A 24221-nucleotide genomic window follows, 5' to 3' on the forward strand; every position below is an offset into this window, starting at 1 on the left:
TACTCTCTGAAAATAGGGAATCTATGAATCTGCCTGTAATGAGAATTATTAAAAGAGTTGGCTATTAATAAAAAATATAAGAAATTTATGGTCATGCACTCCAATAGATTAAATATTATCTTTTCTCATGTGCACTTGTCATAAGTGATATTGGCTTTAATGTAATGCAACATTATTTATCAACAATTCACTTAAAAATTAAAGATAACATAGGATATTTTATGCATTTCTGAATTTTCCTTTTATACTGTTTTCTGAAAAAGAGGTAAAAGTTTCACTTCAGAAGTTTCATTTTAGAGATGATGTTTCCTGATGTGTGGTGTCTGCATCTACAGGAGAAGCATTCCAGATGTTGTGGTAGTTACTAAGAGAAGAATGGGTCTTATTTTAATACATGCAGGATGGTATGTATGTTAATTTTGTATAAAACATTCAGGGAAAATGTTAGGATATCCCTTGTCATCAACTGCAAGTCTGAGTTTCACGACTTTATGCATTTTAAAATAATGTATGTCGAAACATTCTAGCCTCTAATATTGCTGACTCCACTGTCTTTTTTTCTGATTGTGCATCCCTGGGCTTCTAACGGAATGCAAAGGAGAAAGGGAAGAAAGGGCATTTAATGAATCGCGAGACCATGACTTAGAAGGGTGATTAAGTCTGTGCAGATGAACAAAAGCACAGAAAGATGCTACATCAATGGCATGTGATTATGACAGACATAAACTAACCGTTATCAATTGCCCACATGTTTCCAAGGATCGGTCCCGTTTGTCTCCAGCAAATTCTGGTATCCCGGGTTAGTGCTGCGTTAGGAAGGGGAATCGTTATTCGGTTCCATCTGCAAGAAATTTAGCACAAAAGAGCTTCTTAGCACAAAACAGCTTCACATCCATGTTCACATCTTTTGAATCTATTTTACATGCTTTTGATGTTCTAGTCTCTGTATGCTTGAGATAGCACTTAAGTTTGGTAATGAACTCTTTAAATTCACCTGTGGAGTTTGTTGATCTATTTATCTAGTACTTATCCTGTAAAGTGGCAAGTATTTTACATAGTCATCTTTAATTCTCTTAACAGTCCTTAAGGGGGGTCAATCATTGTCCTTAATTTATGTGGAAAGAAGTGGAAAGTTAGAGTAAATAGCATTACCCAAGTATCAATAGCCGGCAGAACCAGGATTTGAGCCCAGGTTCAATTCCAAAGCTTGACTTTCTTCCACTTGTGTATGCTGCATCTTTTCTTAAGTAAGTATTTTGGCAATAAGCCTTTTGGCAGTAACTGTAGGGTCAGTGTATAGAACTTAAATTTATGTAATCCAAAATATAAAAGCCAAATACCTAAAGAATGAATGACTCTATAAATTGTGATCTTGCATCAGATTTACCAAAGTTACTGTCTTTTTTAAAAATGAGATCACTACTAAATCAGCTGAAAAAGAGAAGGCAGCTTCCTTACCTATTATGCCAAAAACACTAATCTCAGGCTTACTCATCGACTTTGAGTCTGCAACATGGATTCAGATCTCTTGCTACGTTAGAATGCACTCACCCACTGTAGTTTTCCGAGGAGTAGATCGTGCTGTGGGGAAGGTGGGGTCCGGCACAGATCTCAGGCAAACATTCAGTGTGGAGCAGGGACCAGGAACGCCCATGGTTGGTAGAAAACTCTAAGCTCACACTGATAACACCAGACCAAGCACAACAAAAAAGGGGCAAAGATAACAAATGTAATGAAATGACTCATCTCTGGCGAGGTACATTAAACATCCGTAGAACTATTGTAAAAATTTTTAAGATGCTGTTTCCAAAGTGATTGTTTTCCCCTCTACTGAAGTCTGACCAGCTTTCAAAGGGCAAGCAGTTAAATTACTGCTATAGAAACAAAATATGTTTTAAAGACAGCAAATGGGAACTTGAGTTTGTGCTCCTGAATCTGATAGATGACAAGGCAATTACCATGTCTCACACTGCCGTTTCATCCTGTGAATGTCAGACTGACAAAATCCTTAGAAAGGACAAGGGCAACACTTCAGCAAGTGAAACCGAGAAGTCATAGCTCTTGAAGTGCTAATTGATTTCCGTGCCTATTATTACGGGGTCACTAACCAACTAGGGTCAAGCTTTTCTTTGGTTGTTTCTTCTGCTCTCTCAGCAATCTGTCGGAATGGATGGCTGCCACAGCTCCTCCAAACACCTCTGATACCTAAGACCAAGCTCTTAGAATAAAGCCATTTCTAATCAAAATCTATCTAATCATACTCTACATATTAATTGAAGAACTTTTTTTCTTCCTTTGAGGGAAAGTGTGTATTTTGTTAATGGATATTTTATTAAAAATTCAGCTGAAAACCTACTGAGAAGTTGCTCTGATTTAATAGCCAAGTCCACGTGTTCATTGTTAATTTGTCCACAGGCGCACAGAATGCAGCTTCCTACCTGTTCCCAGGTTGCTGTGTTCCACATCCCAGATTAATGGAAAACTGTATCATGTGAGACATTGTAGAAGGGAGAACAGGTAAGACGTGGAAAAAATCTATGGCCCAGACATTCCTATTACGTCCTTGATGGTTCTTTTGTCTGAGACAAAATCTGGTAGCAGGAGTCTGAAGCTCAGGATTGATGACTACAGAAACCAAAGATGGAACCTTCAAAACAAAGGAAACCAAAATCACTCATAACCTTCCCTACGGGAGTCTGTGAATTCTCCTAAATACAACCTTGCAATTACTATGTACATAACTGCCATTGATTAAGCACCAAGCAATATTCTGTATATTCCATTTGTTATTTCATGTAGACGATGCTGTCCTCATGGGGCACTCATTTTAGTCACTCAGAATTCCTCCTTTGCAGACACCTGGAACTCCCTGTGTGTGACTGATCAGGCCCTCTCTACCTGAAGATAAACTGGTTTAAGGTCTTTAAAAGTTATCAAAGCATAGGTATCCATTTTATCTACCTTAGCACAAGATAAAAGCAACTTGACATTTACATTTCATCATCAGTCTTCTTTAAAGCGTACTGTATAATATGAATTATTTGCCAAACTAGGTATTCTGAAAATAGGACTCTAAGCAGAAACAGCCAGAGCAAAGAGTTAATCCACGATAACGGATGTATTGATTTGGTCTGAGGCATGCAGCTGACCAGGGCAGGTGTAACCCTACCTAGTCACAGCTGGAAGAGTGGTCCATTATGAAATCCCAAATGGTATAACTTGGGTGACCGTAGCGTGTGGCGTGTACTGGACACTTTCTTTGGTTGTTCCCTATTCTAGCCTTGATGTTTATCTCCTGTCTTCCTAACTGAAGCTATGAAATGCTAGAGGCTGGCTGTGTTCAAGCTTTTTAAAGTCCCGAAGGTGCCATCAACGTGGAGGGAAGGCTAACTAATAATGAATGTGTGAGTGTGCTCTCAGCACAAATACATCTACTATTAGAAAAGGATAATTTTATACCACATGATAAGCATCACATAATTCTGAAGATGTTTGCAAATAACCAGAGCCAACATCTGTCCTAAATCCAAAGGTCAAATCTCTGGCTCCAAAGACTCAATCTCTGGCTCAAATTATCAAAGAAAAAAGCAAAGGTAATAACAATCTGTACTTTCACAATGTCTTCTGCCTAGGAAACCTCAAATGCTAAATTAATACTCACTCTGATGCCAAGTCTGTGAAGCTGCATAGTTAGAGCCACTTTTAGGGCTTTCTTAGGGACGAGAATAATTGTCAGAGTACTGGGCTCCTCCTTATTGTCTCTAATGGGCTGTAATTTGTCACGTTTTGTTTACATCAGGAAAAAAAGTGAATGCTAAAATAATGTCCATGTCACTGTTTTAAAGAAATGTGGCAACTTTCTGGGCTGCCAGAAGAGAGATTTATCCTCTAGCATGGCATCTAGCATGGTCTTCATGGTTTTGACCTGTACTGGGGTGGGGCCATCTGACACACAGATTGGCATGGGTACCTTATATGAGGAATAGGAAAGGGTATCCAGTGTAATGTGCTCTTTTCTTCCTTCAGTCTTTGCATACAGGATGATATCATTTTCATGAGACTCTCCAGGGTCACAAATCCCTCCTGCACAAAACATTTTAAGTGTTAGTACCAACTTGCATCCATTAACATGTAAAACATAGTGTTAAATTTCAGGATAAAAAATAATTATGAAACCCAGATATCACTTAAGAATGACCCTAAACAAAGGTAACCAGACCCAAAGAAAAAATTTACGAAGATAGTTCAGATAGGCCATGCTAAAGATCAAAGACTTGACATTTGTGAAGGCCAACGTAACTATTTACTTAATGAGATGACTCAAATAATAGTCTGCAACAAACTGTGACTACCTGTCCATATTTTAACTCTCATTAAAGAAGTGTGCTCTGCTTTTTAATAAACCATTACTTCCTTATATTTGAGGTCTTCACGGCCAAAGTTCAGAACCTATTGATTACGGTTTTTAAAAAATTGTGGTGACTCACTGAATCAAGGATTTCTGAAGCAGTGTGTTACTTAAACTGTTGTATGTAGTATCTTTAATATTTTAGCACATATTAGGTATTTGCATTTTTTTTTTTTTTAGTACTTAGGAAAATTTTTTTTTAACATCTTTATTGGTGCATTTGTATTTTAGATGCAGTTCATTTTACATTTTTCATTTTTACTTTTGGTACTTCATTTGATTCTTGGAAGGTATATAGAGTAGTTTGCTCCCTATCACACTACTTTATAGTCATATGAAATGATATAAAGTTAGAACTGAGAGGTAGTTAAGATCATCCTGATGATGCAACTGAATAACAGAGCAAGTACCTGAAACTGAAGATAATCTAACCAGTTGGTGGAAGAGCCAGGAGTTGATGTTATGTCTTAGCCTTTGACCCTCTATTCTACTGCATTCGGCCAATAATCCTTATTACTGCTGGCTTCTATCAATTGTCTGCTTAACCTGGATTTTAAAGGATTACATGTCTAACCAGAAACCTCTCCCCACCCACCATTATCCTTCATAACAGCACCAAACATAATAGCAGGAGTGGCGATATGTACATGGATTTCCTGGCAAATATTCTACCCCTAAGGTCCAAAATTTATAACATTAACTTTTTATTATTATCTTTCAAAAAAACCCTCTTCCAGTTCTTAAATCAACCACCATCAATGTTAATTTTTATCTACAGGCAATTTTTGTTCCTAATACTCTACGGTGCCAAAAAAGCAACCTCAAAAACTCTAGAATAAAGTTACCCTTTAAGAGTTAATCTAGTAAAATCAATAAATAATGCCTGAGACTCACCATCTGTATAAAAAAATAAAGTGTCAATTACTGCAAGTGTCTGGCTTAAACTCGATCTGGGTAACTGGGGTCTGATCCTGGGGAGAAATTACTGAAATGTGATGTTAAGAAAGAAAGCTAGAACCTGACCAGTACAAGAAAGACCATGATAACAGAAGTAACTTGGATGGTGGTATTTGTGAAATCTGGCATGTTACATCTGTCAGACATATGTAACTTGGCATATAATAAATATTTACTGAGTTAAGTAATCTGAACTGAGAATAGAGAAGCCAGATATAGGGATAATGTAGACCTCATCCTAAAAGATGTTTATTGTTCAACGGCAGCAACCTGTCGAGAAAAATTTCATGATTTTGACAACTGATATCATATTTTTAGCATTTCATTACACACTTTAAGATTATAGTAAATATAGCAAGTAAAGCCATTCAAAATGACAGTCTGGCGGGGGGTGGGGAGAGGTGGGGGAAAGACCTCCATGAAAATTAAATTCTCTTTTTTAAACTGTAACTTTTAAGAATTGACTATTGAGCCCATATTAAAGACTTACCAAAAAAGAACAAAAAAAGGTGAAAGGTCACAGGCAGTGTGGGTTTAAAGCACCACATCCAGAGACATAGGAACTGAACCATCAATTCTCCCTAATTTCATTAAAATTTGTTCCCTGTAAATCCTCTCTGCTCTCTCAAGAACAGTTCGTGAACTGCACCTGAGTTTCAGAGAGAACAGAAACCCACGTGGGAGGCTCATCCAGCCGAGAATGACAGAAGAAGAAAGTCCAAAAGGAGCCAAGACTTTAAAATGATGACAGACTTTATCTGAAAGATCCCTCTTGGGGCAATTTATCAGTTCTGTGAAGTTTCAGTGACAGCAGCTCCTACAGAAAGACACGGATTCTTCTTCAGCTTCATTCACTTTGATGTATTGTGGAAAGGTATGACTCAAAGGGCGTTTTGTACAGCAATTAAGGTACAGAAAATTTCAATAGAAACTAGATGGACAGTTAGTTTTAAAGTATTTTAAATCCTGTTTTAAGTAGATTTAAGACACTTATTTATATTAAGAAAGTGATTTTTTTTTATTGACTATGTGCGGGACATTGGGCCTCAAGGGGAGATAAGCCCTGACCTCAAAAAGTTTGTAATTTAGCAAGTAACTAATACACATGTCTAATATACATGAAACAATGATGATTAGCAGTAAACTGTGTCGTGCTGCCGTAACTGCAGTCAAAACTCAGAGAAAAGAGATACAAGTGTAGGCTAAAAGAGCTGGGTATACAGGAGATGCTAAGTAAATATCTGTTGAAGGAATAATAAAGAAAACAAACAAAAAAACCCAAATGAATGATGTATATTACGTTATTTTTGTCATGTTCACTGCATTCTGGCTCTAAGAACAGTGCTGGATACTAGTCCTCAAATAATTTGTGTTGTATAAATGAAAATGTGTGAATGAAGGAAATAGACCTTGAACCAAACTTTGAAAGTTGAGCAAATTTTCCAGAAATGGCAGTCACAGCAGACTGATATGAACCAAAGGATGAAACCAGGAAGGACACATAGGCAGTGTCTAAGAAGAAAGGAGTGTGATCTGGTCTAGATTAACAATCAGTCACTGATTTTCCTAAGGCACCATACTTAGTGAGGGGTTACTTATAAACTGTCTATCGTATCTTAAATCTCTTCCCATATTGTTTTCTTTTCTATCAGCTACCAAAGTTTTGAAGTCTTTTCTGTAGAATCCAGTCTTATCCTACCTTATCCTACTGTCATCCTGTCCTAGCCTAGCCTAGCCTAGCCTACCCTATCTTATCCTAAAAACACCTTTGCTGGATTCTGCTTTCTCCTCAAGGTCAGACCCCATTTCTTTCCTTGTGTTTACTGGTGAACTTCCTGAAAGAGCAGTTCTCAGTCAGTGCCACGTCTCCATTTCTTTTAACTCTATGCTCTTTGGCTTCCCAGGCACCACACCATGGGGAGTCACAGGTGGGCTCTCAGCCCTGTCCTGGATGACCTCTGTCTCTGTGGCCTTCCTACACTGCTGATCACCTCCCTGTCATCCCACCCCTGAACCACTCTCTTCCTTTCCCTCTTTAGCATAGAACCACGCCTTCCTCCTGCATTTCCTCATGCCCTTTTCTCAGCATCCTTTGTCTACTCCTTTTCCTTCTACCTATACTTAGGTGAGGGTTCTCCTTAAGGAGTTTTCATGTCCTTTGCTTACTCTGTCTCCTGCTTGGGAGAACACAGCAACTTTAGCGGCTCCGGTTATCACCTGTATGCTGACAACTTTCAAATCCGATTCAGTCCCTGAGTAGAATTTCTGCCTTCGTATGGCCTTTCAGAACCCTCAACCTCAACAAGTCTAATATCAAAATCCTCTCCTGCACACTTGCTCTTTATTGTGATCAGACTTATTTTTGACATTTCCTAGTTTGGGAAACGGCACCATTCTTCCAAACACCCAGGAGAGAAATGTGCCCTCTCAAGACTGTTCTCATAGTCCCTAGTCAGTTGGGTGTGAACTTCGGTTGGTTCCTTCTCCAGTTATTCTATCTCTGTCCCCTCCTGTACATTATTGCCACCATCATTGCCGTAATTCCTTTGTTGCTTGGACCAGCGCAATAGCTTCCCTAACTTAGGGTTGCCAGCTAAAATACATTGCATGACCAATACTTATACAAAAAATTATTCGCTGTTTATCTGAAATTTAAATTTAAATAAGTCTCCCCCACCACTCACTAAATCTGGCAACCCTATCCTACCTGGTCTTCTATCCTCTAATTTCTGATTATTTCAGTCTTTCCTTCACACTATGCCAGAATTACCTTTCTAAAACAAAGATGAGAATATATTATAGAACTGACAGAAATCATCTGATGGCTCCATGTTGCCTAGAGTAAGAGAATCCAAATTCCTCAGTATGACGTTAAAGAAAGTCACTCACTACTCTGGTTTCAGTTCACTTTTCTAGTTCCAGCTTATGTCTTTCCTTTCAACTATACTGGGAAAATCACCCAGCCCCAAACATGTCATATACCTTTATACTTGTGCTTTTTCTCAAAATGCTGGCTTAGCTTGAACCTTCAAGGCCAGTTCAAATACCATCTCCTTCGCGAAACTCTACCCTAATCCCTCCACTACAATACCCAGAGCTTCCTCAGCACTTCCATAACATTTTCATTCCATTACAGCCCAACTGCAATCTCTTTTATAGTTAAGTGTTACTTGTGGGCAAGGCTCTTAAGTAATTTTTATACATAAAAAACCAAAGATATATTGAGTCTTAAGTATTTATTACACACCATTTTGAAGGCTTTGCATGTATTAACTCATTGATCAGCAACTCTGCGATTTAGGTATCATTATTTTCCCCACTTGTAGTCTCTATATATGCTAGCTCAGTGCTCTACATTCAACAGGAACTCATTAATTTTTTTAATCGGATGGAGATGCTTTTATTTGGGATAAGGTACTTTGGGTCTATTCAAGTGAATGTTTTCCTCAGAGTCAATATAATTTTAAATGATTCATTAATAATCTGCTTTGTTCTAGAAAGAATTAAAGATGACTTAATCTCTTATATAAAGATGACAATCTCTTATATAAAGGCATCGAATGGTTTGATTTACTGTAATTTACTACTAAAAAATGAAGAATTCAAATATATTTTGTGAAAAATGAAAAAAAGGGAAAATACTTAAATTAGACGGCCATATTAAATGTTTATTACAATTTGCCGGGGGGTGAGGGCGGTTCTTAAAGTTTCCCAGGAATCACTCTTAATAAAATGAGAGCCAGTTTGAATTCTAATTATTTAAAGGAATTGAGGTCTGGGTCTTTAAATACACAACTCATTTCAGAGTTAAGGTGAGGATATCCTTATGGCAGGAAGATTACATTATTGTATTTTATATCCACAACTTCCCTGTTACCAAACAGATCATTATTGAAAATGAGGTAGCATCACACAGGCAACGTATTTGAGAGCATGATACAATCTGAAGTTTGCTTTGCCACTCTGAGCTGTAGGAGGTGAGGAATGTGAGAGAAATAATAGCCACTGCAGAAGCCTAGACTTGGAAGGTCTGTTTGTCCTGATGAAATGACATCTTTGCTAGTAAGGTCAAAGGTGGACAATGTTTATTTCCTGTTTCACTTCCAGGTGTTGCCTGTGCTTTTCCAGTCATTTAACAAAAAAGGCATGTGACACCTACTCACATTTCTGGAATGACATTCAGTGAAAGAGTATGTAACTGTGGCTCTTGCTGACGAAAATGATAAATTTCAGAGGACACCCATTTCAAGCCCCTAATTCCTCCTTGGGTATTTTTCTAAACTTTTAACTACTTATTTGCTCTGCAGTCATCTGAAGAAAAATAACATCTTATAAGCACTTTTTTCCTTTATGTGTTTGCCAACATATTAGAAAGTAGAGTATTAAAGCATTAAAAAGTATAATAAATCTGTTTCTTTCTTAGCTTCCCACAACAAAAGAGTTATGCAATGATGAGATATCCATGAAAACAAATGATTCACCTTGATGACTGTATTTTGGGGAGGCTAGAGGCTTTGGACAAAGGAGTTACTTTGTTCTTAGCTTCTCTCTCGTTGTCTTTTCAGCTATGACCATTGCAGGAAAGGTGGAAGGAAGGTCTTAAGGCATTTTGTCTTTAGGCCTAGTCATGCAAGAACAAGACTAGCTCTTGCACAGGATGGTTCCAGCAAGGCTGGTGTGAGGCAGATGTGAGCACCACAGACTTTTGCTCAACCAGTAGAACTCAGAGTTCATGAATTTTAATTTTATATTGTAGACAACAAACAATCTTACTTCCTCAGGAATAGGTGCTCATCTAGAATTTGCCCTAGGCCAATAAAATTTGTTCAAAATGTACCTACCCATAACAAAGTAAAACCTCAGGTTCCCGTAACCAGTTGTATCCAGGTAAGGAGTGCATATTTTCCTCTCTCCATCTTTGAGGAAGACCATTGATAAACCTGATTCTATTGTTCCACATTCTGTACCAATGACAGCTCCCAAGATGTCCCACCTTTAAAAAATGACAATCACTAAGAGTTAAAATAGTAAGTCAAAACTTTATAGAGTATAACATTTTATTTTTAATGAGGAACATATGCTTAGTAATGAATAATTCTGAAATAAAGATGTGGTACTACAGGGACTTCCCTGGTGGTGTTGTGGTTGAGAATCCGCCTGCCAATGCAGGGGACATGGGTTCGATCCCTGGTCCAGGAAGATCCCACATGCCACGGAGCAACCAAGCCTGTGCACTGCGACTACTGAGCCTGCGCTCTAGAGACCACGAGCCACAACTACTGAGCCCGTGTGCCACAACTACTGAAGCCTGTGTGCCTAGAGCCTGTGCTCCGCAACAATAGAAACCACCCCAGTGAGAGGCCCACGCACTGCAACGAAGAATAGCCCCCGCTTCCCGCAACTAGAGAAAGCCTGTGCATCAATGAAGACCCAATGCAGCAAAAAATTAAAAAATTTAAAAAAATAAGATGGGGTACTACAGATCTTGGGTAATGAACAAAGTTTAAAACACATTCCATTCACAATTACAGTTTTTCTGTAGAGGCTAAGTTTAATCAATACTATGTATAGTGTGTCTACTACATGATAGCCTTTATTCTCAAAGCACTTACAGTTGAGGTGGGGAATCAAATTTGAACTAAGGAAAAAGGAAATCATAAAAGATAGTGCCATAATATCATAAATACTTGTATGCTGTTTTGCACACTAAAAAATAGTTATAGGATGAAAAGTCATACAAGCTGGCAAGAAGCTAGCAAGTTTTCAAAAAGGGGATGGGATTTAAACTGTCAAATAGGTATTTGAATATGTAGGAAAATAAAAATATCTAATATATAAAAACTCTTATATCTCCTTAGTATTTATCTCTGCTCATATCTAATTTGGCCACCGCTTTTCACACAACTAACTTGCTTACAGACAGAGGAAACTGGGACACAGAGAGGTAAGTGGCTTGCCTAAGGCCAACTGCCTGTTTGGTTTTAAATTGAGATCTTCTGTTTCTTAGTTCCCTGTTATTTTAGTAGTTAGAGTTCTAAAGAGGACACTGTGCCAGGACAATTACGTTGAACCGTTTGAGACCAAGATGTTTAGGAAATGCTTAATTTTTTGTCTTTTAAAAGGTTATTATCAATCATTCAAGGAGAAGCAGTTCTTTTTCTTTTTCTTCTTTTAAAAAACTTTTTATTGCAGATACTCTCCTTGTGTTACAGTCTTTCAGATTTATCATTTCTTTTCTTTTTTCTTTAATTGGAGTAAAATTGCTTTACAATGTTGTGTTAGTTTCTGCTGTACAATGAAGTGAATCAGCTATTCAAGGAGAAGCAGCTCTTAATAGTACTGGACCACTGTAAATACCAGGAACCTCTCTCGACTCATACGAGAAAATTTCACACTGGTTCACTGGTCTTTCACCTGCTCCATTTATCCCAATAAAGCCACTCAGACTACTGCAAGCAAGGTTATAAATGATGCATATGATGACTCCTTTTAGGCATCCATCTGCTTTAGAGTATTTTTAAAATGAAAAATTAAATTGGAGAAGATCAGATTGTCATGGACTGAAAGAACGTTTTATTCAAGTGAGAAATGAGATTAGTAGTCTTTTTCTCTTATTAGCTGTAAATGATTAACTCTTTTAGATTAATCTAAAGGAATTATTTTCATTGACTTCTACCACAGAGAGGGCTATATGAGGTATGATCCAGGCTGTACATTTCTTTTTAATCTTTATTTTAAAGTCCAACATATTCAATTTTACTCCAGTCTTTATTTATCCCACTGTAACTGTTGGAAGATAACAAAAGTGAGGTTATTTTCTTTAGAAACCCAAATATTTAAAATCAAAGGAAATGGAAAGTTTAGTTGGCTCTGAAGAGAAAAAAGCAGGGAGAAATCTGAAAATCATTTTGTAGAAGTCTCATTGCTTTAAATAAATCATCTTGCATTTATTAAAAATTCAGTAGGAGCTTCTTGTAGCACAAGCTCATTCTTCGTGAATCTGTATAAACACTGGCTCGAGCTTAGTTGGAGGCAAAGCATCCTTGAGGGGATCCCAGAGCTGCATCAACTACTGAGGGACCTCAGAGATGCCCTTTCACCTGTCTGGACTTCAGAATCCCTCTCTGTAAGGTTGCAAAGTTGTGGTCTTTTCCAATTACAAAAATGCCATGGTCTCTGACTCTCTCTTAATATAATAATTACATGAAGTAAAATTATAGCACGATCAAATCGTTGAGGCCAGCAGTGGTATTTAAAGAGCTCTATAGTTTTGGCAATATCTTGGCACCACAATTTCCCTGAAAAGGAGTGTTACTTTTCTATGGTTTAAATTATGTTTTCTCCAAGGAAATGTGGTTCTTTGTGAGCTGCATTTGAAGGAATGTCTGCTAGAGGGGAGAACTCTCTACAACATAGCAATTTATATTTATCTTTGATGGCTAATTCTAAAAAAAGATCCCTTACATTATTTATTATAAATACATTGGTATCTATTATTTATAATAGAGTGGGGCAAAGTTGGAACACACACAAAAAGTTTAATAATCAATAAAATGCCTTAAGGCAACTTCGTTCCTGAGAGGTAGCAAGGTCACAATAATATTTAATTTATATTTTAAAGTATGTCCTTCTACTTTCTGTGTCAAAAAGAGAGTTCTTTTTGGAAGCAAAAATAATTTAAAGAAGTTTCTTAGCTGGAAAGCTGATGATCCTCCCTATCAGCTGCTTTGGAATGCTTTGAGAATAAAATTAATTATGTTTTAATTAGCTTATACTTTAATAGTTTTAAGAAGGATATGAGAGTATATGTATAATCGATTCACTTTGCTGTACACCTGAAACTAACACAACATTGTAAATCAACTATACTCCAATAAGAATTTTTAAAGAAGAATGATATGAGAGAGTAAAACTTAAATGCTCTCACCAAAAAAACCCCAAAACAAACAAACAAACAAAAACAGAAAAATATGTGAGTTGATGGATATGTTAGTTAACTAGATGAAGGGACTCCTTTTACAATGTGTATGTATATCAAATCACCACAATGTACACTTTAAATATCTTACAACTTTATATGTCAACTGTATCTCAATAAAGCTGAAATTAAGAATATTTTCTTCACAAGCTTAAAAAGAGAATGATACATATTCTTTGAAGGGCAATCTGGCAGTAACTATCAAAATGAAATTACATACATACATATATATGTATATGTACATGTACATGTCTGATTCTCTAATTTTCTTTTAGGAATTTCTCTTTCAGAAATACTTTAACAAGTATACAAAAATTTTATTACAGTATTCTTCGTCTATCAATAGAGGTTTAGTTAGATAAACTGGTATAGTGCCTTTCTGAAATAATGATATATATTTACTGACTAGAATAGACATTCATAATATATTGTTAAGTTTTAAAAAAAACAAGTTGTGGGACTTCCCTGGTGGCGCAGTGGTTAAGAATCCGCCTGCCAATGCAGGGGACACAGGTTCGAGCCCTGGTCCGCGAAGATCCCACATGCCGCAGAGCAACTAAGCCCATGCGCCACAACTACTGAGCCTGCGCTCTATAGAGCCCGCAAACCACAACTACTGAAGCCCGCGCACCTAGAGCCCGTGATCCACAACAAGAGAAGCCACCACAATGAGAAGCCCATGCACTGCAACGAAGAGTAGCCCCCGCTCGGCACAACTAGAGAAAGCCCGCGTGCAGCAACGAAGATACAATGCAGTCAAAAATAAATAAATTTATAAAAAAATAAAATAAAAAATCAAGTTGAGTATAGTAAGGAAAATGTGACTCCAGTGGTTTTTTTTGTATAGTCAGCAAAATTTCTGAATGATATATGCCAGAATATATGCCTACATTTCAACAGTGTGGAGTGGGATTAGCACTGGAGGACTTTTAATTTTTACTTTGCACATTTTTTTTTTTTTTTTTTTTTTGCAAAACGAAAATCATTTTCAGAAAAAAGAAAGGTATTCAATTTATAATTCAGAATGAAAACTTAAATTATCTCATCACAGGTTGAGGAAACTACTAAGAATATGAACATAGGCAATAGAGGTCTTACATTTTAATCACTTTGTTTCCTACAAATATTGGCATAAAAGGCTCTAAAGGCTAGTGGAACATTTCACATTATCTATGAAAATTTTTTTGATTATATTTCCCAGAATATATTAAACCACCTCAAGTTGGTGACTTTAGGTTTGAACTAAGATATAGAATAGAGCCTGGCTATAAGATCCTACATGTACCAAATTCATAAGGTTTTTTATCTACTAGATATCCTCTGAGGTTGAATAAGTTCATCACATCCATAAGGTCTCTATTTGGGATGAATTCTCTGATATTTAATACGGGATGTGTCATAGGAAAAGACCCTCCACCTTCATTTATATTCATGAGGTTTATCTCTGGCGTGAGTCCCGTGAGGTCTAGCAATGTGTATATTTTGACTAAAGGCTTCTCCACCTTCATTGCATTGATAGGTTTTTCCTCCAGCATGACAGCTTAGGTGAAGGTAAAGGATAAGCTCTATGTGAAGGCTTTCCTGCATGCACTGCATTTCAAAAATTCTTTTCTTCAATCAGTTCCCCTATATTTCACTCAAATGCAATTTTGTTTTAGGTTTTTATTACATGCATTGTATTTATTTACACTCTTGTTGGAATAGCATTAATAAAGAATATTGGCTTCAGAATGGTAGAAAGCACTCAGCTTTCTCACCAATAAGACAGAAATATGACCTAGACTGAGGAAGTTTAGAGAAAATGATGTATTGCCTGGCATATTACAGTTTCAATAAATGTTAGTTTCCTTTTCTCCCCCTGTAAAATGTAGTACTATTTTTGTTTTAAAATAAGTGAAAGTGGCAATTCAAATGAACTTCTAAATTATAATGAGTATTTTTATTTTTTTCACACTAGAATTGGCAGAGCAGCAATCTTAGACAAAGTTGTAGTACAATATGCAAAGGGTAACTGCTTAAACAATTTAAGCAAGGGGATACTTAGCTGAAAGAAAAACTGTACTTTCTATCCATGGGTTTTTTGTACTGTTTAAGATTTTGGCTACAAATCTATCAGGGTGCTTAAATTTATTACTTATGTGATCTAAATGGCCAAGTGGGTTTTACTTTAATAATAATGAACATGCCTGTAAAAAAAAAAAGACCCACTTAATACAGTGTTAACTCAGTCTGTCAGTCTATCTTAAATTCACTTACCCTGAATTATAAGCTTAAATAAAATGCCAGAGGTAACATAATTCTTCTGGGTAGGATAGAGGGGAGAATCTGTAGAAAATAGCAAGAAGATGCTCAAACTGTTCTGAAGAGTTCTATGTAATTTTAAAGCCAATTTTTAATAAAAGCATCAACTGACATTGAAGGGGCTATAATGGAGATTGTTCTTGTTGGTCTATATGCAGTTTTGGTTTTCAAGGTATATGTAACATTCTTTGGAACTATCTCCCCAGAACAAGGAAGCCAATATAAATTTGTTTTATTGAGTTTATATTGCTTTTTTCTTGGTTTTATTCCAGTGGATAGCATTGAAATTTAAGAAAGACATTTTGAGTCAGTTTCAGGACTGACCCTCTTTTCTAAGCAATGCCATTAAAAAACAGAACTAATACTTGTATTTTGGTCTCTTGATAGTAAATCACCTATCAGAGACTAAGTCATGGCTGACCTGAGGAAAACGTTATCTGTGCTCAAATTTTTTTCTATAATCTTAGATGAGCTGTTTTAAAATATATTTCTTTTCTTTTTTTTTTTTTAATTTATTTATTTATTTTTGACTGTGTTGGGTCTTCGGTTCGTGCGAGGGCTTTCTCCAGTTGCGGCAAGCGGGGGCCACTCTTCATCGCGGTGCGGGGACCGCTCTTCATCGCGGTGCGCGGGCCTTTCTCTATCGCGGCCCCTCCCGTCGCGGGGCACAGGCTCCAGACGCGCTGGCTCAGCAATTGTGGCTCACGGGCCCAGCCGCTCCGTGGCATGTGGGATCTTCCCAGACCAGGGCTCGAACCCGTGTCCCCTGCATTAGCAGGCAGATTCTCAACCACTGCGCCACCAGGGAAGCCCCCTAAAATATATTTCTTGAAAGAGCTTCTTCAGAACAAATTTATAAAGCAGTTATCTTAATAGGGTGTGATGGTAGCAGAGCAGGATTGTTAGGGCTGGAGGTTGGAAAGAACTGGAAATAGTCAGGTCAGCAGTCTAGAGACTAATCTCTCTGACCATTTGATAAGTCCTGTTTGCCCTCTGGCATCTTTTCTATGTCTTGCTGGTATGTGGGAGAATTCTGGGTATTCCATCTATTTGTTTTGTAGTATGATAGCAATATTCTCATTATTGGAAAATTGGAAAACAGAAAGAGTAGAAGAAAAAAATCACCCGTAACCATACTACCCCAGAGACAAGAACAATTTATATTTTACTATATTTATTTCTAATATTTTATATGTATATTTCCAAACGGTCATGATAATATTAACACAGATGGTTTTGTATTTTGCCCTTTTCCATTTACATTAGTAATATACACATTTTCCAGGTTACTATTAACTCTTTATATATGGGTCACATAATATTTTACTACATATATGCCAAACTAGTCATTATTTCATTGTCATGTTTCAAAATACAAATCTAAATAATTATACTACTTAGCATACTTTATGGGGCTGAGGAATTAAATTCTCAGTTTCCTAATGCTCCTGAATATGTTCTAGATAACCCTGAGCTATGTTTCATGAGGTGTCAGAGTTCTGCTTTTCCTTCGTATAAACTCCTACATATTCAGGACTGCCTCGTGGTGAGTGTGGAGCAGGTGGACTACTGAGGAAAGACTATAGAAAATGAAACATGCTGAAGAAGTGGGCATCTGAACATTTCAGTGCCAGCAGCCTCCTCTAAAGCCTTCTACAGAAAAACCCTATCACGGGCTAGTGTTATGCCAAGCTGTGAGGAATTAAATCACTTTGGGAGGATTCAGATCTCATTCTCTTCTTTCTGTGACTTCAGTAAAGAGCGTCCTCTCTTGAAGAGGGAGTGAGCTGCTGTATTCTGGATGCTCACATGGACAGCTGGTTTGGAGAGGGGAAGGGGTTATTAACCAACTCAAGAATGACAGTGCCAAAAGCAAAGATGTACATGTGCTGCAAATTAAAGAAGGGTTTCAAATTTCTATGAAGGAATTCCAGAACAATTTTAGCATACCTAATCATATGAACTTACTTTTTTATTATTTGAAAATTTACTGTCTATGTTTCAAAACAGAAAAACAATCTGTGTAAATAGAAAGCAATTTTAGAACCCACATCAAAAGCAAACCAGAACAAGAAGTCTTTTAACAGCTGCAACAAGTTTACTCTGATCCACTTTAGTACTTCCATGGTTTTAAAATATATCCAATTATCATTTTAACTAATACTGTCTTTTTTAAAATGACATTTCATTGGTGTATTTAGAGAATCTAATGTAGGTTTCCTTGGACGATTCAACTTTGTGTTTCTTTCATATCTTATTAGTTACTATGAATATAATTTTTCTTTGAGTACCACTTTGGTCATATCCCATTACCGATAGTAAGCATAGTTGGAATAACAACCAATTTTTATGTCTTTTGATTGCTTATTATATGTCATGCATTGTGCAAAGTGCTCTTCATATACTGTTGCATAGGAAATTGAGTCATCTGTGGTGACGTGGATGGATCTAGAGTCTGCCATACAGAGTGAAGTAAGTCAGAAAGAAAAAAACAAACACCATATATTAATGCATGTATATGGAATCTAGAAAAATGGTACTGATGAACCTAGTGGCAGGGCAGGAATAGTGACACAGATTTAGAGAACAGACTTGTGGACACAGTGGGGTAAGGGGAGGGTGGGACGAATTGAGAGAGTAGCACTGACATATATACACTACTATGTGTAAAATAGATAGCTAGTGGGAAGCTGCTGTATAGCACAGCGAGATCAGCTCGGTGCTTTGTGACGACCTAGAGGGGTGAGATGGGGAGGGTGGAAGGGAGGCCCAGGAGGGAGGGGATATAGGTATACATATAGCTGATTCACTGTGTTGTACAGCAGAAACTAACACAACATTGTAAAGCAATTATAATCTAATAAAGATGTAAAAAAAAAGTCACACACACAAAAATACTCCTTTTTAGCCCTTCTAATGCTTAAATCTGAATTCTATTTTATCTGATTTGAATATCTGATATTAATATGCCTCCTTGCTTCTTTTGCTGCATTTATCTGGTATATTAGTTTCTCTTCTTTGACTTTCAACTTCTTGTGTTGTTCTAGTTTGAGTCTCTCATAAATAGTAAACATATAGCTGATTTTTTAAAAACCTACTGTGAAAATCTCACTTAATAAATGAATATATCTCACTCAAATTTATTGTGTACTGATATGTTCAGATTGTACTGATATGTTCCTGTCAAATTGTTTTCTGTTTTCTATTTACCCTGTTTTTTATTGTTTACTTTTTGTCACTTTCCTGGCATTTGTTGGACTAAGTCCTCTTTGTTTTATGTTAACCTAATGCTTTAGACGTTATGTAGCCTATAAATGGCTAATATAATTTTTTTTTGAATTTTTGTATTTTATTTAACTTATTTTTTTATACAGCAGGTTCTTATTAGTTATCCATTTTATACACGTTAGTGTATATATGTTAATCCCAATCTCCCAATTCATGACACCAACACTTTCCCCCCTTGGGGTCCATACATTTGTTCTCTACATCTGTGTCTCTATTTCTGCCCTGCAAACCAGTTCATCTGTACCATTTTTCTAGGTTCCACATATATGCGTTAATATACGATATTTGTTTTTCTCTTTCTGACTTATTTCACCCTGTATGACAGTCTCTAGATACATCCACGTCTCTACAAATGACCCAATTTCATTCCTTTTTATGGCTGAGTAATATTCCACTGTATATATGTACCAAATCTTCTTTATCCATTCATCTGTCGATGGGCATTTAGGTTGCTTCCATGACCTGGCTATTGTAAATAGTGCTGCAATGAACATTGGGGTGCATGTGTCTTTTTGAATTATGGTTTTCTCTGGGTATATGCCCAGTAGTGGGATTGCTGGGTCATATGGTAATTCTATTTTTAGTTTTTTAAGGAACCTCCATACAGTTCTCCATAGCAGCTGTACCAATTTACATTCCTACCAACAGTGTAAGAGGGTTCCCTTTCCTCCACACCCTCTCCAGCATTTGTTCTTTGTAGATTTTCTGATGATGCCCATTCTAACCGGTGTGAGGTGATACCTCATTGTAGTTTTGATTTGCATTTCTCTAATAATTAGTGATGTTGAGCAGCTTTTCATGTGCTTCTTGGTCATCTGTATGTCTTCTTTGGAGAGATGTCTATTTAGGTCTTCTGGCCATTTTTGGATTGGGTTGTTTGTTTTTTTAATATTGAGCTGCATGAGCTGTTAATATATTTTGGAGGTTAACCCATTGTCCGATGATTCATTTGCAAATATTTTCTCCCATTCAGTGGGTTGTCTTTTCGTCTTGTTTATGGTTTCCTTTGCTGTGCAAAAGCTTTTAAGTTTCATTAGGTTCCATTTGTTTATTTTTGGTTTTATTTACATTACTCTAGGAGGTGGATCAAAAAAGATCTTGCTGTGATTTATGTCAAAGAGTGTTCTTCCTATGTTTTCCTCTAAGAGTTTTACACTGCCCGGTCTTACATTTAGGTCTCTAATCCATTTTCAGTTTATTTTTGTGTATGGTGTTAGGGAGTGTTCTAATTTCATTCTTTTACAAGTAGCTGTCCAGTTTTCCCAGCACCAATTATTGAAGAGACTGGCTTTTCCCCATTGTATATCCTTGCCTCCTTTGTCATAGATTAGTTGACCATAGGTGCGTGGGTTTATCTCTGGGCTTTCTATCCAGTTCCCTTGATCTATATTTCTGTTTTTGTGCCAGGACCATATTGTTTTGATTACTGTAGCTTTGTAGTATAGTCTGAAGTCAGGGAGTCTGATTCCTCCAGCTCCGTTTTTTTCCCTCAAGACTGCTTTGGCTATTCGGGGTCTTTTGTGTCTCCATACAAATTTTAAGATACTTTGTTCTACTTCTGTGACAAATGCCATTGGTAATTTGATAGGGATTGCACTGAATCTGTAGATTGCTTTGGGTAGTATAGTCATTTCCACAATATTGATTCTTCCAATCCAAGAACATGGTATATCTCTCCATCTGTTGGTATCATCTTTAATTTCTTTCATCAGTGTCTTATAGTTTTCTGCATACAGGTCTTTTGTATCCTTAGGTAGGTTTATTCCTAGGTATTTTATTCTTTTTGTTGCAAAGGTAAATGAGAGTGTTTCCTTAATTTCTATTTCAGATATTTCATCATTAGTGTATAGGAATGCAAGAGATGTCTGCGCATTAATTTTGTATCCTGCAACTTTACCAAACTCATTGATTAGCTCTAGTAGTTTTCTGGTGGCATCATCAGGATTCTCTATGTATAGTATCATATCATCTGCAAACAGTGACAATTTTACTTCTTCTTTTCCAATTTGTATTCCTTTTATTTCTTTTTCTTCTCTGATTGCCGTGGCTAGGATTTCCAAGACTATGTTGAATAAAAGTGGTACGAGTGGACATCCATCTCTTGTTCCTGATCTTAGAGGAAATGCTTTCAGTTTTTCACCATTGAGAATGATGTTTGCTGTGGGTTTGTCGTATATGGCCTTTATTATGTTGAAGTAGATTCCCTCTATGCCCACTTTCTGGAGAGTTTTTATCATAAATGGGTGCTGAATTTTGTCAAAAGCTTTTTCTGCATCTGTTGAGGTGATCATATGGTTTTTATTCTTCAGTTTATTAGTATGGTATATCACATTGACTGATTTAAGTATATTGAAGAATCCTTGCATCCCTGGGATAAATCCCACTTGATCATGGTGTATGATCCTTTTAATGTGTTGTTGGATTCTGTTTGCTAGTATTTTGTTGAGGATTTCTGCACCTATATTCACCAGTGATAGTGGTCTGTAATTTTCTTTTTTTTGTAGTATCTTTGTGTGGTTTTGGTATCAGGGTGATGGTGGCCTCACAAAATGAGTTTGGGAGTGTTCCTTCCTCTGCAATTTTTTGGAAGAGTTTGAGAAGGATGGGTGTTAGCTCTTCTCTAAATGTTTGATAGAATTCACCTGTGAAGCTGTCTGGTCCTGGACTTTAGTTTGTTGGAAGATTTTTAATGACAGTTTCAATTTCATTACTTGTGATTGGTCTGTTCATATTTTCTGTTTCTTCCTGGTTCAGTCTTGGAAGGTTATACCTTAGTAAGAATTTGTCCATTTCTTCCAGGTTGTCCATTTTATTGGCATAGAGTTGCTTGTAGTAGTCTCTTAGGATGCTTTGTATTTCTGCAGTGTCTGTTGTAACTTCTCCTTTTTCATTTCTAATTTTATTGAGTTGAGTCCTCTCCCTCTTTTTCTTGATGAGTCTGGCTAATGGTTTATCAATTTTGTTTATCTTCTCAAAGAACCAGCTTTTAGTTTTATTGATCTTTGCTATTGTTTTCTTTGTTTCTATTTCATTTATTTCTGCTCTGATCTTTATAATTTCTTTCCTTCTGCTAACTTTGGGTTTTGTTTGTTCTTTCTCTAGTTCCTTTAGGTGTAAGGTTAGATTGTTTATTTGAGATTTTTCTTGTTTCTTGAGGTAGGCTTGTATTGCTATAAACTTCCCTCTTAGAACTGCTTTTGCTGCATCGCATAGGTTCTGGATTGTCGTGTTTTCATTGTCATTTGTCTCTACGTATTTTTTGATTTCCTCTCTGATTTCTTCAGTGATCTCTTGGTTATTTAGTAATGTATTGTTTAGCCTCCATGTGTTCGTGTTTTTTATGTTTTTCCCCTGTAATTCATTTCTAATCTCATAGTGTTGTGGTCAGAAAAGATGCTTGATATGATTTCAATTTTCTTAAGTTTACTGAGGCTTGATTTGTGACCCAAGGTGTGATCTATCCTGGAGAATGTTCCGTGAGCACTTGAGAAGAAAGTGTAATCTGCTGTTTTTGAATGGAATGTCCTATAAATATCAATTAAATCTATCTGATCTATTGTGTCATTTAAAGCTTGTGTTTCCTTATTTATTTTCATTTTGGATTATCTGTCCATTGGTGTAAGTAAGGTGTTAAAGTCCCCCACTATTATTGTGTTATTGTTGATTTCCTCTTTTATAGCTGTTAGCAGTTGCCTTATGTATTGAGGTGCTCCTATGTTGGGTGCATATATATTTATAATTGTTATATCTTCTTCTTAGATTGATCCCTTGATCATTATGTAGTGTCCTTCCTTGTCTCTTGTAACATTCTTTATTTTAAAGTCTATTTTATCTGATATGAGTATTGCTACTCCAGCTTTCTTTTGATTTCCATTTGCATGGAATATCTTTTTCCATCCCCTCACTTTCAGTCTGTATGTGTCCCTAGGTCTGAAGTGGGTCTCTTGTAGACAGCATATATATGGGTCTTGTTTTTGTATCCATTCGGCAAGCCTGTGTCTTTTTGTTGTAGCATTTAATCCATTCACGTTTAAGGTAATTATTGATATGTATGTTCCTATGACCATTTTCTTAAATGTTTTGGGTTTGTTTTTGTAGGTCCTTTTCTTCTCTGTGTTTCCCACTTAGAAAAGTTCCTTTAGCATTTGTTGTAGAGCTGGTTTGGTGGTGCTGAATTCTCTTAGCTGTTGCTTGTCTGCAAAGCTTTTGATTTCTCCGTTGAATCTGAATGAGATCCTGGCTGGCTAGAGTAATCTTGATTTTAGGTTCTTCCCTTTCATCACTTTAAATATGTCATGCCACTCCCTTCTAGCTTGTAGAGTCTCTGCTGAGAAATCAGCTGTTAACCTTATGAGAGTTCACGTGTATGTTATTTGTCGTTTTTCCCTTGCTGCTTTCAATAATTTTTCTTTGTCTTTAATTTTTACAATTTGATTAATATGTGTCTCGGTGTGTTTCTCCTTGGGTTTATCCTGCTTGGGACTCTCTGTGCTTCCTGGACTTGGGTGGCTATTTCCTTTCCCATGTTAGGGAACTTTTCGTCTATAATCTCTTCAAATATTTTCTCAGGTCCTTTCTCTCTCTATTCTCCTTCTGGGACCCCTATAATGGAAATGTTGTTGCATTTAATTTTGTCCCTGAGGTCTCTTTGGCTGTCTTCATTTCGTTTCATTCTTTTTCTTTATTCTGTTCCACAGCAGTGAATTCCACCATTCTGTTTTCCAGGTCAGTTATCCGGTCTTCTGCCTCAGTTATTCTGCTATTGATTCCTTCTAGTGTATTTTTCATTTCAGTTATTGTATTGTTCATCTGTGTTTGTTTCTTCTTTAATTCTTCTAGGTGTTTGTTCTTTAATTCCTCTAGGTCTTTGTTAAACATTTCTTGCATCTTCTCAATCTTTGCCTTCATTCTTTTTCCAAGGTCCTGGATCATCTTCACTATCATTACTCTGAATTCTTTTTCTGGAAGGTTTCCTATCTCCACTTCATTTAGTTGTTTTTCTGGGGTTTTATCTTGTTCCTTCATCTGGTACATAGCCCTCTGCCTTTTCATCTTGTCTATCTTTCTGTGCATGTGGTTTTTGTTCCACAGGCTGCAGGAATGTAGTTCTTCTTGCTTCTGCTGTCTGCCTTCTGGTCTAATCTAATTTCTTTAACACACATATTTACCCTTAAAGTTTTCTATTAACATTAAGAGTTACCCAAGATCTATATCCTCACTCCAAGCAAGTTAAGAACTTTGGCAGTATTTTAATTCCTTCTTCTTCTCTTCTTGTCAGTCTCCCTCTGT

General features: G+C 36.7%; 1 protein-coding gene across 3 annotated transcripts in view; it reads right to left on the reverse strand.

Annotated features, from left to right (window-relative positions):
• Positions 1 to 24221, reverse strand: part of RELN (reelin) — a 529785-nt gene that overhangs the window by 172886 nt on the left and 332678 nt on the right. For all 3 annotated transcript variants that reach the window (XM_007177312.2, XM_057550217.1, XM_057550216.1), the window contains exons 12-16: positions 10207 to 10358; positions 3971 to 4083; positions 2439 to 2647; positions 1552 to 1680; positions 732 to 841 (exon numbers count right to left, since the gene is read on the reverse strand). In XM_007177312.2, the coding sequence (XP_007177374.2) occupies positions 732 to 841; positions 1552 to 1680; positions 2439 to 2647; positions 3971 to 4083; positions 10207 to 10358 (713 nt within the window). The remainder of the gene's footprint in view (positions 1 to 731; positions 842 to 1551; positions 1681 to 2438; positions 2648 to 3970; positions 4084 to 10206; positions 10359 to 24221) is intronic.

The sequence above is a fragment of the Balaenoptera acutorostrata genome, chromosome 7 (genome assembly GCF_949987535.1).
Source record: "Balaenoptera acutorostrata chromosome 7, mBalAcu1.1, whole genome shotgun sequence".
Lineage (NCBI taxonomy): Eukaryota > Metazoa > Chordata > Mammalia > Artiodactyla > Balaenopteridae > Balaenoptera > Balaenoptera acutorostrata.